We start from the raw sequence: 14,741 nt of genomic DNA, 5'->3' as shown, positions 1-14,741 counted from the left end.
GTTGCTGAGGTCAAGGGTATAAAGTAGCTTAGAAGCAAAAAGCAAGTTTATACCCTCGATTGAGCCATTCATTAGATTATGATTCATCTTGATTGGAACTTTTATTTTAACTTGGTTTATAGCATCACTCACCCATTCCAGTGTTCTTGCCTGGAGAATCCCAGGGACAGGGAAGCCTGGTGGGCTGCCATCTATGGGGTCACACAGAGTCGGACACGACTGAAGTGACTTAGCAGCAGCATAGCATCACTCAGTTAATAAGTCTTGGTGTGTGTGTGTGTGTGTGTGTGTGTGTTCAGTCGTGTCTGATTCTTTGTGACCCCATGGACTGTAGCCCGCTAGGCTCCTCTCTCCATGGAATTCCCTAGGCCAGAATACTGGAGTGGGTCGCCATGCTCTCCTCCATGGGATCTCCCCGACCCAGGAATTGAACTTGCGTCTCTTATGTCTCCTACATGACGAGCAGGTTCTTTACCACTAGTGCCACCTGGGAAGTCCAATAACTCCTTAATGAGGGCTTATTCTCTCCTAGGCATTGTGCTAAGTGCTGAGACAATAAAAGAGAATATAAACGCACATGACTCCTGCTCTCACTAGACACATTGTGTCTAGTCGGGCAGGTAGATATGAACCAAGTGCTCATATAAATAAATGTAAAAAAAATAACCATGATGAAGACCAATAAGGAAAAGTGATCGATGGTGATATGAGAAGTGGCAAGTCTGACTGGAAAAAGTGATGTTTGAGTTGAGACCTGAAAATGAACAGGAGGTGGAGAGGGGAAAGCATTCTAGACAGAGAGAACAGCATGATGAAGGCCCTGGGGAAGGAGGAAGCCCTGAGACTGAAGGCCTCTGTAGGTGGAGCTCAAGATGAGCGTGTGTGCTAAGAAAGTGTTTGGCTAGCTCTGTAGAGATAAGATACTACTAGGCTTTGTGGGCCCTGGGAAGAATTTTGATGTTTTTCAAAGAGCAGTAAGAAACCCTTCAAAAGTTTTAAGCCACTCCTAGTTGATTGGGATATTTGCAGTCTTTTTAACAAGGAGTTATACCAAGTGGGCCCCAAGATCTGCTTCGGTTCTAACATTTTAGGGTTCTAGCCACTTTTCAACCATAGAGTTGAAGGAGTTGATGCAATTTTGTAAGTGGATTGACTTACAACAGAGAGTTTTTAATGGCTTGACATGCATTTTTTAAAGTTAGTTTTCATTTTAATTTGCTCAAGTGTGGAAAACCACATTGGACTGGGTTCTATATTCTGGGATAACAATATAGAAAAAGAAGAGAAAGGGGTACAAGAAGCAACTACAAACTCTTGGGGATAACTGATGACATGGTAGCTGATGGCCATATTTATACTGTCCAAATATAGCCCATAGCTTTCACAAAAGCTAGTTGTTACCCTAATAAATTAAAATCAAAGTGCAACTAGAGTAAGCAAACACCACACATGGTGTGATTCAGAGAAATTATTTCATTAATTTGGTGCCTGACATTTCCACATGAAAACTCTGTGAGTTTAAGAGACTTTCTCCTGTGACTTCCTATTTAAATGTAACACCCTTTACTATATGAGAATAACTAGTTTGTCTGGGGATTGCTAAGCAAGTTCCTGAGGGAGTAAGGTTTTCTAGAGTGTAAAGAGATGAAACCAGTTCCTTCAAAACCCCATGTGTGTCTCCTGGAAGAATCCCATGGACAGAGGAGCCTGGCCAGCCACAGTCCATGGGGTCACAAAGAGTCAGACATGACTGACATGACTTAGCACACACATTCATGTGTGTTCTAGGGGACTGTATACCATGCTTAGAGTCTGGAAGAATGGGATTACTAGTATAGCAAGACTAGAAAGAAGGCAGAATGGGATTCTCTAACGATGGCTTGTATTGTATAACAAATACTATGAGATTCATGGTGAGCTTCTGGCCTGTTTCCCAGATTCTTGGCGAAGGAAATGACAACCCATTCCAGTATTCTTGTCTGGAGAATCCCATGGACTGTAGCCTGTCAAGCTGCTCTATCCATGGGGTCGCAAGAGTTGGACACAACTTAACGACTAAACCACCCAGACTCTAGGGAAATTTAAGATTTAGTAGGAAAATTTGATATTCTCTAGTCCCAGACTGAGCTGGTGAACCACATGCAGAATAATGTGATTTAGCAAAAGCAAATGTGGGGAGAGTGGCTACTTTCAGAATATAAAGCACCCACCCATCTAGTGGCCTTTACAGAGGTGACCCTCTAAATCAACTGACCATTATCATCTGCCTGTCCCAAACCCTGGCACTATTCCATTGCATGACTTTCTCTACTTTTTAAAATTAAAATCTGCTATGTTGATATCTGATTATATTTGTCATTCATTAATTGCAGTTGTTGCTGTTCAGTAGCTAAGTTGTGCCTGACTCTTTGTGACCCCATGGACTGTAGCCCACCAGGCTCCTCTGTCCATGGGATTTTCCAGGCAAGAATACTGGAGTGGGTTGCCATTTCCTCCTCCAGGGGATCTTCCCAACCCAGGGATCCAACCCCTTCTCCTGCATTGGCAGGCAGATTCTTTACTGCTGAGCCACCTGGGAAGCCTTATTCATTAATACATAAAATAAGTATCTGCTTACTATTTGCCAGGTACCTTGCTAGGCACTGGAAATAAAAATTATAAGCAAGCTAAGCACAGTCCCTGATCTCATGGGGCTTTCACTCTAATGGTAGAGTCAGATTTTAATAGGTAATCTCACAAATAAATAATATATAATTTACTATATATACTATAGAAACCCTATAAGAATACAACAGGGATTTACTATATATACTACAGTAACTATGTAGAAATTTAGGGAATGTTAGAGAGAGATTTGATCCAGTCTAAAGGGTCATAGGAGGATATGCTTAGAAACAATACATGAGATGGGAGCTGAATGATATTTACTGGCTTATGATTTTAGTCCCTTATATTTTAATTCATTTGTTCATCAAATATTTTCAAATATCTTCTTTACACTAGATGCTATGTTCAGAAACAGAGAATTTCCTCAATTCTTTGAATGGTCTTTAATTTGTTCCTTTAAACAAATGCTATTACTTTCATTTCAGTGATGACGTTGACTATGTTCCAGAGGACACCGTATACAAGAAAGTAGTTTTCCGAAAGTACCTTGATAGCACTTTTACCAAACTTGATCCTCAGGGGGAGTATGAAGAGCATCTTGGCATACTTGGTCCAGTCATTAGAGCTGAAGTGGATGATGTTATCCAAGTAAGTTATCTTTCGAGCATTGATAAGATCATCAGAGGAATCTCCACAAGCACCAGAGGGCTGTAGAGATGGAAGTGGCAAGAAAGCTATAGGTGACTTACTTATTTTCTAAAATTAACAAATAACTACATTTCTTTTCAAGACTTCTTACCAACCTACTTGCCACTCTTCAAGAAAAAAAAAGAAATGATCTCACAATTTTATTTCTTCCCCTGCCAAGTTCCTGTTCATTCTATATGGGCCAATTCCATCTCTCTGAAGAAACTATAATTCTCTCAACCTCTCCTAAACATTCAACTGAATTGCTCCTCCCAGGCATTCCCACCAAATCCCATCCATACTTTGTTTACAGTACCTTTTGTCTCCAGATTTTTAACTGGAATTCACATGTACATATCTCTTTACACCAGTAGATTGAAATCTTATTGTGAGTAAAACCAAAAGAAAAGAAAGAAAGTGAAGTCGATCAGTCATGTCCGCCTCTTTGAGACCCCATGGACTGTAGCCTTCAGGCTCCTCCGTCCATGGGATTTTCCAGGCAAGAGTGCTGGAGCAGATTGCCATTTCTTTCTCCAGGGGATCTTCCTGACCCAGGAATCAAACCCGGGTCTCCCGCATTGCGGGCAGACACTTTACCGTCTGAGCCACCAGGGAAGCCCAAAGCCTCATTCATTTTCAGATCTGTAGTGCCTATCTTTATCATTTCATTTGTAGATAATCTTTGAGCCTAAAAACAAACCTGTTTTGGTGTTTCTGGAGAAAACTACATGGGCCCTATCTCATTGGATGGTTGTAAAATTAGATTAAATAATACACAAAAATTACTTTGCGATTCTAAGCATTCAATATATCTTAGATTCAATTGAATAGCCATCCAGTTTAGCCCATAATGCTGACATTTTGGGGGTTGGGCTTTATTAAGTTTAAACACATTTGTGAATCATTCCTTTCTTTTTAGGTTCGTTTTAAAAATTTAGCATCCAGACCATATTCTCTTCATGCCCATGGGCTTTCCTATGAAAAATCATCAGAAGGAAAGACTTATGAAGATGACTCTCCTGAATGGTTTAAGGAGGACAATGCTATTCAGCCCAATAAAACTTACACCTATGTATGGCACGCCACTACGCGATCCGGGCCAGAAAACCCTGGATCTGCCTGTCGGGCTTGGGCCTACTACTCAGCAGTGAACCCAGTAAGCATAGCCATTGAAAATTTTTGTCGTTCCCCTAAGTTGAGTCCATCAAATGGAATGTCACGATTTCCTAGTAAATATCTGTCCTGCTTTCCATGAGGCATGTGTAAGGATTAGGGTCCACAGTCAACTGCTACCAAAACCAGGGACTCTGCATGCAGATCTTCAGAAGACAGTGAGAAGTGGAAAGGAGGAAGGATTACTTAAATGGTTAGCCCCAGTTGGAGTGACTGCTTTACAGAGGAAGATGTTTATCTGCAATTTCCTTGAACAAGTATTAGCTTTCTCCTGCTTTTTCTTTTTTTAAAATAAAAGAACTATAAATTCAAGATTCCCCCATTTTGATGGTGGTAGAGAGAGCATAGTCATAGATTTCAATTTCTATCCTATCTCTTACTGTGTAGCCCTAGGAAAGTTACTTGATCTCTCTCAGCCACAGTTCCCAGAGTTAAAAATGAGGTAACAGTACATAGCATGTGGAGTAGGCACTTGGTAATATTTGTTCAATCAATGAATTTATTTTTTACCATATAGGATTGCTGTCAGAATTAAATAAGATACTACAGGGAAAATATTTAACCTAACAGATTCTCAATAAATAGTATTTATAATAGTATCCCTATCATTATCATCACCATAATTATCATTACTACCATGTTGAAATAAGGGATTAATCAGAGGAAGGCAATATGAGCATCACAGAATGAAGACAATAAATATCCAGGTTTATTAAGCTGTAATTCATTTGTAATCTTCAAATTGAGAGCCTCTGAGAAGGTCTCCTTTTCAATAGGATCAGTGATTGTCAGAAGAGCAAAGAAAATCTTGAGAAACCATGAATGTGTGCTGTCTGCTCTTACTGTCTTCCAGGAAAAAGACATCCATTCAGGCTTGATAGGGCCTCTTCTGATCTGCCGAAAAGGGACACTTGATAAGGAGACCAACATGCCTGTGGACATGAGAGAATTTGTCCTGCTTTTTATGGTCTTTGATGAAAAGAAGAGCTGGTATTATGACAAGAAGCCCACAAGGTCTTGGAGACGTGCATCCTCAGAAGTAAAAAACTCCCATGAGTTTCATGGTATTTTCCTCTGACTTTGATCTCATCTCCAAACCAACTTACTGGGTGACAGTGATTCCTGCCCACAGGTCTTTTCAAAATCAGGCATAAGATGCTTCTGTGGAAACAGGAGCTCTAACTAAAACCAGATCCTTAAATGTCTAGGAGGCTGATGTCACCTGGCAGGTGGCAGTGTAGGTGAAAGAGAGCAGCAAAATCTGAAAGATAGCACACAAGGCTGCTGCAAAACAAACCCAAACCAACCAACCAAAAGCCACTGGGCTTCAACTGGTAACATAAATTGGAAAGGAATTAGTATTATTCTGCAATTAAACAGTTCATAAATCTGTTTCTTGATCTCTAAAGGATCAATTATTTATGTGGAAGTGATCGCCCACACATACTTCCAAAATAAGAATGACTGTCATATTTGTAACTCTCAGCAGTTCACAGGTGGATCTCAAAGAATATGAGAAGAAAGTGATTTAGGAAACTGGGTAGCCAGGTAATGAAAGAAGAATGCCAAGACAGCATTTGGGTGGGGTAAGAGGGAAAAGTACATCTACTCTGAAATCCATTTGGGAATTTAGTCAGTAAATTGGCAGTGGAATTACAGTTTTAGGGAAAGGCAGAATTTAGGATACGGTGAACAACGATATCCTAAGTAATTAGGATTTAGAAATCCTAAATTTCTAAAGAATTTAGGAATTAGAAAACAAATTAAGATCCCGTTTTCAGAGTTTGATGAATAGAGGTGATTGCTATGAGATTTCTGATCAAGGAAGGTCCTGTGCTTTGGGTGATGGGTCAGTCAATGTAATAGGAAAGAAGAAAGTTGCTACTGCTTCAAGAATTAAAAAAAAAAAAAAAAGACATTATAAGCAATATTCAATTCACTGCCACCTCTCCCAGCCAGTCATCAAGGCTAAGCTGGTCTATGCTCCCTCTCCCACCCTATTTACATACTCAGGCTACCCCTTTTAAGCTTATTTTTCCTAATTAAACTTCTACAATTGTAGAATTCAGTCTGATCTCATCTGTAAGAAAACAATATGATTTACAATCTGCTCCAAAACCCCACCCTCTGGACGCTGCTTATCACACAAGGTTAAAAAATTCTATTATGCAGTCTAGAATAGCGTTGATTGAGAGCTGACCAAGAGACTCCAGGCAGAGCTTTCTTTTCTTTTCTCCTACCATCTCTAGGCCTTTCAGCCCAAGGTGCTTGGTCTCAAGGTAGGAAGCACAGCCTCTGAAAACCTCTGAACACAGTGGGAAAGCGCAGACTGCAGAAGCAGACAGGCTGTCTCGTGGCTATGTCCTTTACCTGCTGAATACTCTCGCGGCCCTGCTTCTGATTATTCAAGGAAAGACTAAAATGCACCCTGTTTAATTTTAGTTTTAAATGTAATGTCATCTAAATTGCTATAATTTGGTAATCTTCCACTGTCGAACTTATCAGGGTATTTGATAAGCAGACCACCTATGCCTGGCCTCTGCTGTATGCACTAAGTAAATATGTGTTGAATTAATAAATCAATGAATGAATTCTATCACTCAGCTAAATTCAGCAAATGTTTATTGAGCACTTGCTGCTTTGAGCATCTTTTCTTCTCTATCCTGATGTAATGATTTGACCTAATAACTGCTGGAGATAACCTTTATTCTTAGATCTATTCACAGAAACCAAGATGAGGAGGGGAGGCTGATGTTATGAAGATATAGACAGGTGCTCCCATACCTGATATAATTTTAAGGGGGCCAAAATGATCTCAACTCTTCTCCCTCCAAAAATTCATTTGCTTGGTTCCAGAAATTCCATAATAGTTCCTTTACCCTTTAGAAGAATAAGCAACAACAGATAACACCACCACCAAAACTTCCCTCACTTCAGTCCCAATTAAGTGCAAGGTGGCCCTAAGCGTTATCATTAAAATTTTATACGTATTCTTTTTTAAGATGACCAGGTTTACCAGATGTTTAAAAACATACACACTTCAGTAAGGGGAGAGTTGATAAAGTCTGAGAACCCTGGACATCCCAGCTGGGAAAGGGGCAGAGGAGCACTCAGACAAATGAGAGGATAAACATGAATCTCTAAGGTTTTGGGGTCCAACAAAGATGAAGTGCAACTTCCTAACTTTGCCTGGAACTCTCTCTGAATTTCGGAGGCCTTAGGGTGATACACTGCATATCCCCTTACTTACCCTCTTTTCTCTAAAGACTAGTTTACTTATCTGCCCATATTAGTCCTTATCTTTTAAGTAGCCCAGGAAAATTCATATTATAAATGTAAAGAATAAATGGATAAAGCACAGAACAGGAAACATGTAAATTTGAGGAAAAGAGTGATAAACTGCTTGGAAAGGGGACTCACCCACACTTCTGTCACAGGCTGGTATGAGGAGGAGAAGTGGTTCTATTTCAGTCTCTCACTGATGTTAGGAACTGTAGGAGGTCCCTTACTATGCCTGGGCAGGGTTGTGGGGTGGGTAGGCATGCAAGTAATAAAGAAGATGGGTGGTGAGTGGGAGGCCCTATATTTCCTTACCAGCCTCTCTCCTGGTAGACACAGATTTCTAATTGACTGCAACTTTCTGTCCTTTCAGCCATCAATGGGATGATCTACAACTTGCCTGGCTTGAGAATGTACGAGCAAGAGTGGGTGAGGTTGCACCTGCTGAACTTAGGCGGCTCCCGAGACATTCACGTGGTTCACTTTCATGGCCAGACCTTGCTAGAAAACGGCACTCAACAGCACCAGTTAGGGGTCTGGCCCCTTCTGCCTGGTAAAATTCTTGGCAATGAAAAGAGGTCTCAGTACCAAATGGCAAGGCTGTAACTTAGCATCTGTAACTCTTTCCCATTCCCTCTTTGTGCATCTCTTCCTTGTGCATTGGCTTCCCTGGAGGCTCAGAGGTTAAAGCGTCTGCCTCCAATGCGGGAGACCCAGGTTCGATCCCTGGGTAGGGAAGATCCCCTGGAGAAGGAAATGGTAACCCACTCCAGTATTCTTGCCTGGAGAATCCCATGGACGGAGAAGCCTGGTAGGCTACAGTCCACGGGGTCGCAGAGTCAGACACCACTGAGCAACTTCACTTTCACTTTTCACTTTCAAAAGCGGTCAGGCATAGGCTCTGACTTGGATCCTGCGCAAAGCTATATTCCAAAAGTGCATGCAGAGTACAGAAGACTCAGCCAGTGTCTGCACTGTTTGCAGCACAGCACAGACTAAATCTGCAGACCGGCTTGGTTCTACAGAGATGCTATGTCTAGCGCAGGTTCTTCCAAGCCATTATGTGTCATGTGGGCCAGGTCTTAAGCAGATTACAAAATGAATCCCACAAGGATCAGGCATCTAAAACATTCTGTTGGGCAGAAATCAGAGACTAACCAGGATTTCAGCGTTCTTGAATTCTACTCCTCAGTCTTATCACCCTGATATCTTTGGGCTGTCGAAATCTGAATCTTAAACTGACTTATGAAGTGAAGAATATATTTTTAAATGATTATAAAAGCCAAAGAATAATAAAGGTATTTAAATCTTTTCATATGCAAAATAATGACTAGGTTTAAACAAACTACAACCATCAAAAAGGATTTTTATGTCCCAGTGAATTGCTTGTAGGTGTGTGAGTAGGAGTGTGTTTGATGCCATTGATCCTCAAACTGTACTGGGCATAATAAAAACTTACAAAGCTGGTTAAAATGCAGATGCTTTAAAGAGAGATTTTGCTCTCAGAGATTTGATCTGGTAGAACTTGGGCAGGAGCCCAGCAGTCTGCATTTTTAATAAGCAGCCTACCTTCCACAAATGGTATCTGAGAAGCTAGTCAAGGCAACTCCTTGATAGGATTTTGAGTGGGGAAGTTGGTGTGTGAATCAGCCTCAGAAGTAGGCACACTAGTCCAAACAGGCTGGATGTGGTTAAGGATGGGGGAAGAGAGGCTCCTCAGGTGGTACAAGGGGTAAAGAACCCACCCACCAATGCAAGATACATGGGTTTGATCCCTGGGTTGGGAAGATCCCCTGGAGGAGGGCATGGCAACCCACTCCAGTATTCTTGCCTGGAGAATTGCATGACAGAGGAGCCTTGTGGGCTATAGTCCATGGGGTCACAAAAGAATTGGACACCACTGAGCAACTAAAACAACAAAACAAATCACACACTGAGTAAGCTAGAGCTTCACAGCAGGAGGTTCCTTGAGACTTCTGCCTATTGGGGGCTGCGCATACACTCAGAAGGGTTGAACATGTGAAACAAGTGCCCAACAAATCTGCCGAACAAACAAAAATAATTATAGTGTAAGTAACTTTTTGTGTTTAAGGAACGTACTTATTGCTGGCATATGACCTGAAAATGGGATTGTCCTGCTGCTAAAGGTCAGAAGCAAACTCACGCCCTCCAGACTTTAGTTTGACACACCCTAATAGGACACTACAGAAAGAACGACTGGAGCAACAGCACTCTCACACACGGGGAAAAGGGGTTCTGTTTGTATGCAACACACCAGTTTCTCATTAACAAAGCTATCAAAAGCCACTCTATTAAAATCAGGGACAGAAAGAAAGGGTTAGGTCAGGCTCACCCCTGACTTCTCACCAAGTATTACCAGATCAATTATCCCTTCCACTAGCCTGGGAGAAGTGGGTCAGGGAACTGGCCCACTTAAATCTTTACACCTAACACCTGCATTAGAGAGTAGAAGGCTGGAGATCTTTTTTTAGTGTGTCTGAGGAGGATGGCCATCAGCTATTAATTTTTATTCACAATCTAGGAAATGCTCACAGATCATAGTCAATAGAATATAAGTATTAACTAGTGGTAGGAAATGTTAAATACCAGAATGAATAATCAGAGGTTTCAGAAATTTCATTTTTTCAGTGCTTTTCTGAAACAATGTTTGTACACTTCTATCTAAAATGTAAACTTCATAGAAAATATGAAACATGGGGGAAGGATGTTTTAATTTTCTCATATAAAAAAGAAAAACTAGAAAAATGAAGAGAAGGAAACATGTACAAGATTTGTGAGGCCCAATGACTATCATTCAAAGTTGCTTTGATAAGCTGCATTATGTATGGGTTAACTTGTAACATGATATTTAGATAAATGAAACATTTCTTTTTGTAAGGGGTATTGGAGATGTTTTTAAGGTCCCAGGGCAATTTGTTTTTAGTGAATGTGTGTGTGTGTTGTTGTTTGTTTTGATACACCTGTAATACTGCCTAAAGAGAAATGGCTAACTCAAGTTATATTCTAAATCACTTGCCATGCAGAGATTTTAGGATTCTTTGGTAGGAGTCAACCAGTGTTAGCCTGTTAATCTTTGGGTATGTAATGTTGTCTTTTATTTTAGGTTCATTTAAAACTCTTGAAATGAAGGCATCAAAACCTGGCTGGTGGCTCCTAGACACGGAAGTTGGAGAAATTCAGAGAGCAGGGATGCAGACACCATTTCTCATTGTAGACAGAGGTATCATCCAAGAGCCACATTATTTTTTTGTTTTAGCAGGAGAGTACCTGTTCCTAGAATATCACCAAGTTTTAGGTTGGAAATATTCAACTGTGAGAACTCTGACACAACAGAAGCATGATCTGTAGCAGTAATTGCTTTTATTTCGACCTAGAGTCTGATTGCAAACATCAGTCTGCTAGGAATCTTAAACTAAATGGTTCAAACCAAAGGCATTCCTCTCATTTGCTGAAGCGAAATAAAGCATCCTCCTTCATGATTTGTGAACCACGGGAAAGCGCATAAGAGAAATTCTCCAGACTTCTAGAGTAGAGGAAGGGAAAGATACCAGGAATTCAGCTTTGACCAAGATAGTCACTGAACTTGGCATTTTGGTATTCAAGAAACACAGTTTCCATCTGTCCATCCACTAATCCAGCCAGCCAGCACTTATTAAGCACCTGTTGAGTACCAAGCACTGTGTCAACATCCAAATAGCTTAGTGGCTAGCATTCCCTTCTTTGTTCAGCACATAAATAACATTGTAACTTTCAGGTCAACTTTTGAGAACACAGTCTTATAAAGGGTACTTAATATTGTAAAATGGCTTATTTTAAGATACAAAAATATGGAAATCAATTTAAAACCTATTTGCACTTCTGGATAAGTTGTTTTCCACTAAGGTGTCATTAATTTTCATTTCTATTAAGTATCAGTCTTGCCAGTTCATTTATGATTTTATGATCAGACATATTTAAGTGAGCTGCCACACAGATAGGTGAAAACAACTAATTACTGACCCAGAAGAGGTATATCTTTAGCCATGGAGATTTTTACTTTGTTATATGTGCTTTCTAAGCAAAGTTTATTCATTGTTCAATTTCTTATAGAATGTAAGATGCCAATGGGACTAAGCACTAGCCTGATAGCTGACTCACAGATCCAGGCTTCTGAGTTTTGGGGTAAGTAGTAGCATCATAGCCTGTGAAAGGGACCTCCTACAGTTGTGCTGTATACAGCCTGCAAAACCATACATGATGACCCTGCCTCCATGGGTCATTGCTCCTCTCAAGGCTTTTTTCTACCACATTTTGATAGTAAAACGGCAGTAAAATATCTAATTACTGACCCCCCAGAGATATAATCTCTAGCCATGGAACTTTTACTTTGTTACGTGTATTTTCTAAGCAGAATTTACTCATCACTGATTTTTTTATAGAATGTAAAGGTGTCAATGGGACTAAACTGTGTAATATTCCAGCCGGAACCACAGGGTCTTACAGGCAACATAATATAGTTCCCATTCAGTTCAGTTCAGTTAAGTTCAGTCGCTCAGTCGTGTCCGACTCTTTGCAACCCCATGAATTGCAGTATGCCAGGCCTCCCTGTCCATCACCAACTCCCGGAGTTGACCCAGACTCACGTCCATCAAGTCAGTGATGCCATCCAGCCATCTCATCCTCTGTTGTCCCCTTCTCCTCCTGCCCCTAATCCCTCCCAGCATCAGAGTCTTTTCCAATGAGTCAGCTCTTCGCATGAGGTGGCCAAAGTACTGGAGTTTCAGCTTTAGCATCATTCTTTCCAAAGAAATCCCAGGGCTGATCTCCTTCAGAATTGACTGGTTGGAGCTCCTTGCAGTCCAAGGGACTCTGAAGAGTCTTCTCCAACACCACAGTTCAAAAGCATCAATTCTTCAGCACTCAGCCTTCCTCACAGTCCAACTCCCACGTCCATACATGACCACAGGAAAAACCATAGCCTTGACTACACGGACCTTTGTAGACCCCTTTGCTGTGTCAACCATTCATCTATTCAAGAAATTTTTTGTTCACCCACTGTGCATCACAAACTCCTCAATTTCCTCTCTTTGCCTTCAAACTCTTGTCAAGATCAAGAGGTCAAATGTAAAGGATCATGCATGTGTACAAGCTAAGTCTGTTCAGTCATGTCCAACTCTTTGCGACCCTATGGACTGTAGCCCTTTCTCTATCCATGGGATTCTCCATAGACTGGAGAATACTGGAGTAGGTTGCCATTTCCTCCCCCAGGGGGAAAGGATCATGAGGCTCCCATAAATCTGCCCCATATCTTTCTGTTATGCAGGCACACTCAGCAGAAACCACATCAGCATAACTGAGAAAAAATAAACATGACCTATATTTAAGAAAAGGGGGTGGGTGGTGGTTGACAGCTGTCCAAGCACAGGCCTGAAACCAAGATCTCATCATCAGGGACTAACTTAGTAGCTGAGGCCTGTTTCCATTGCCTGGTTTCCTAACTAAAACAGATGTTCCTTTAGAAATCTGATTTTCCACTGGGACTAAATTCACTTGAGAAATTGCTAGCTGGATGTTCATTTTGTTTTAATTCTGAATAAATTATTTTCTTCCTTTGTATTTAGGTTATTGGGAACCCAAATTAGCAAGGTTAAACAATGGTGGATCATACAATGCTTGGATTGCAGAAAAACTTTCAACGGAATTTAACCCTGAACCTTGGATCCAGGTATGTCTTACTAACCTGATAATGCATGCATGCTCAGTCATGTCCAACTTTTTGCAACCCCATGGACTGTAGCCCACCAGGCTCCTCTGTCCATGGGATTCTCCAGGCAAGAATACTGGAGTGGTTTGCCATTTCCTCCTCTAGGGGTCTTCCCGACCCAGGGATTGAACTTGTGGCTCCTGCCTTGCCTGAGCCACCTGGGAAGGCCCAACCTGATAATAGTTACTACTATTGTAATAAAAAATGACAGTGGTTTAATAATTTCTTCTTGTTGTTCTTGCAATGTTGTTAAGGGAAATGGCAATTACTAGGTGCTAGGCAGCATTCTAAGTACTTTACATACTCAAAACCTGTGAGGTTCAGTTCAGTTCAGTCGCTCAGTCGTGTCCGACTCTTTGCGACCCCATGAATCGCATCACGCCGGGCCTCCCTGTCCATCACCAACTCCCGGTTAGTCTAGCAATATCCAGTTTTATAGATGAAAAAAACTGAGGCACGGAGGGATTAACTAACTTCCTAATGTCACACTCAACTAGTTTCTGGTTGAGTTTGGATTCAAATTCAGGTATCCTGTGTTCAAATATGGGTTGCACCTAGCCATTTTATTAGTTTGTTTGCTGTTATTTTGTTCTAAGGAAAGTTAGCTGTGCATTGACCTCAGGCAGTGTGTGTGTGACTTGTTGACAAGGATAGTGCTGCTCAGTGGCTTTGCTACATTGCAGGTAGACATGCAAAAGGAAGTCCTGCTCACGGGGATCCAGACCCAGGGCGCCAAACACTACCTGAAGCCCTACTACACCACCGAGTTCTGTGTGGCTTACAGCTTGGATCGGAAAAACTGGCGTATCTTCAAAGGGAACAGCACAAGGAATGTGATGGTCTGTGGGCACCACTGTTTCTCCCCAAGCCTAGGGTTACTATATCTTTTTAAAAAATACCTTTTGGGTGTTATAAATACAGATGGCATTTTTAGTGTTTTATGAAGAAAAGTGGTAAAGTGATGTGTCTGTATATTATAAACTAAAAAAAAAAAAACCCTTAACTTCTGAAATTTCAAAACTCCATAAAACTTGCAAGAAAAATCTCTTTTTCATCAAACCAAGTATCCAAACTTCTCAGATTGGCAGATGATATACAGCAGAATATCTGGTTGTGTGTCTTAAAGAGCCCATGCTAAAATTTGGCCACCAATTTTCGATTTTACTCTCACCTTTCATTTTGTTCTTTAGTTCAGTGTAACTGAAGGAAGCCCCAAGTGAAGGAAATAGTG

General features: G+C 41.0%; 1 protein-coding gene and 1 non-coding gene across 2 annotated transcripts in view; both read left to right on the top strand.

Moving 5' to 3' along the window:
* Window positions 1–14,741, top strand: part of F5 (coagulation factor V) — a 79,535-nt gene that overhangs the window by 53,595 nt on the left and 11,199 nt on the right. Inside the window, 8 exon segments of the mRNA NM_001434752.1 lie at window positions 3,093–3,255; window positions 4,214–4,450; window positions 5,321–5,531; window positions 8,120–8,299; window positions 10,871–10,987; window positions 11,857–11,928; window positions 13,368–13,471; window positions 14,194–14,349. Coding sequence (NP_001421681.1) covers window positions 3,093–3,255; window positions 4,214–4,450; window positions 5,321–5,531; window positions 8,120–8,299; window positions 10,871–10,987; window positions 11,857–11,928; window positions 13,368–13,471; window positions 14,194–14,349 — 1,240 coding nt within the window.
* TRNAW-CCA (transfer RNA tryptophan (anticodon CCA)) lies at window positions 8,413–8,484 on the top strand. The gene has a single exon. It is a non-coding gene; the product is annotated as a tRNA-Trp (tRNA).

This window comes from Bos taurus, chromosome 16 (genome assembly GCF_002263795.3).
Source record: "Bos taurus isolate L1 Dominette 01449 registration number 42190680 breed Hereford chromosome 16, ARS-UCD2.0, whole genome shotgun sequence".
Classification (NCBI taxonomy): domain Eukaryota; kingdom Metazoa; phylum Chordata; class Mammalia; order Artiodactyla; family Bovidae; genus Bos; species Bos taurus.
The sequence above is the reverse complement of the archived record's forward strand: the minus strand, read 5'-3'. Positions and strand labels throughout refer to the sequence as shown.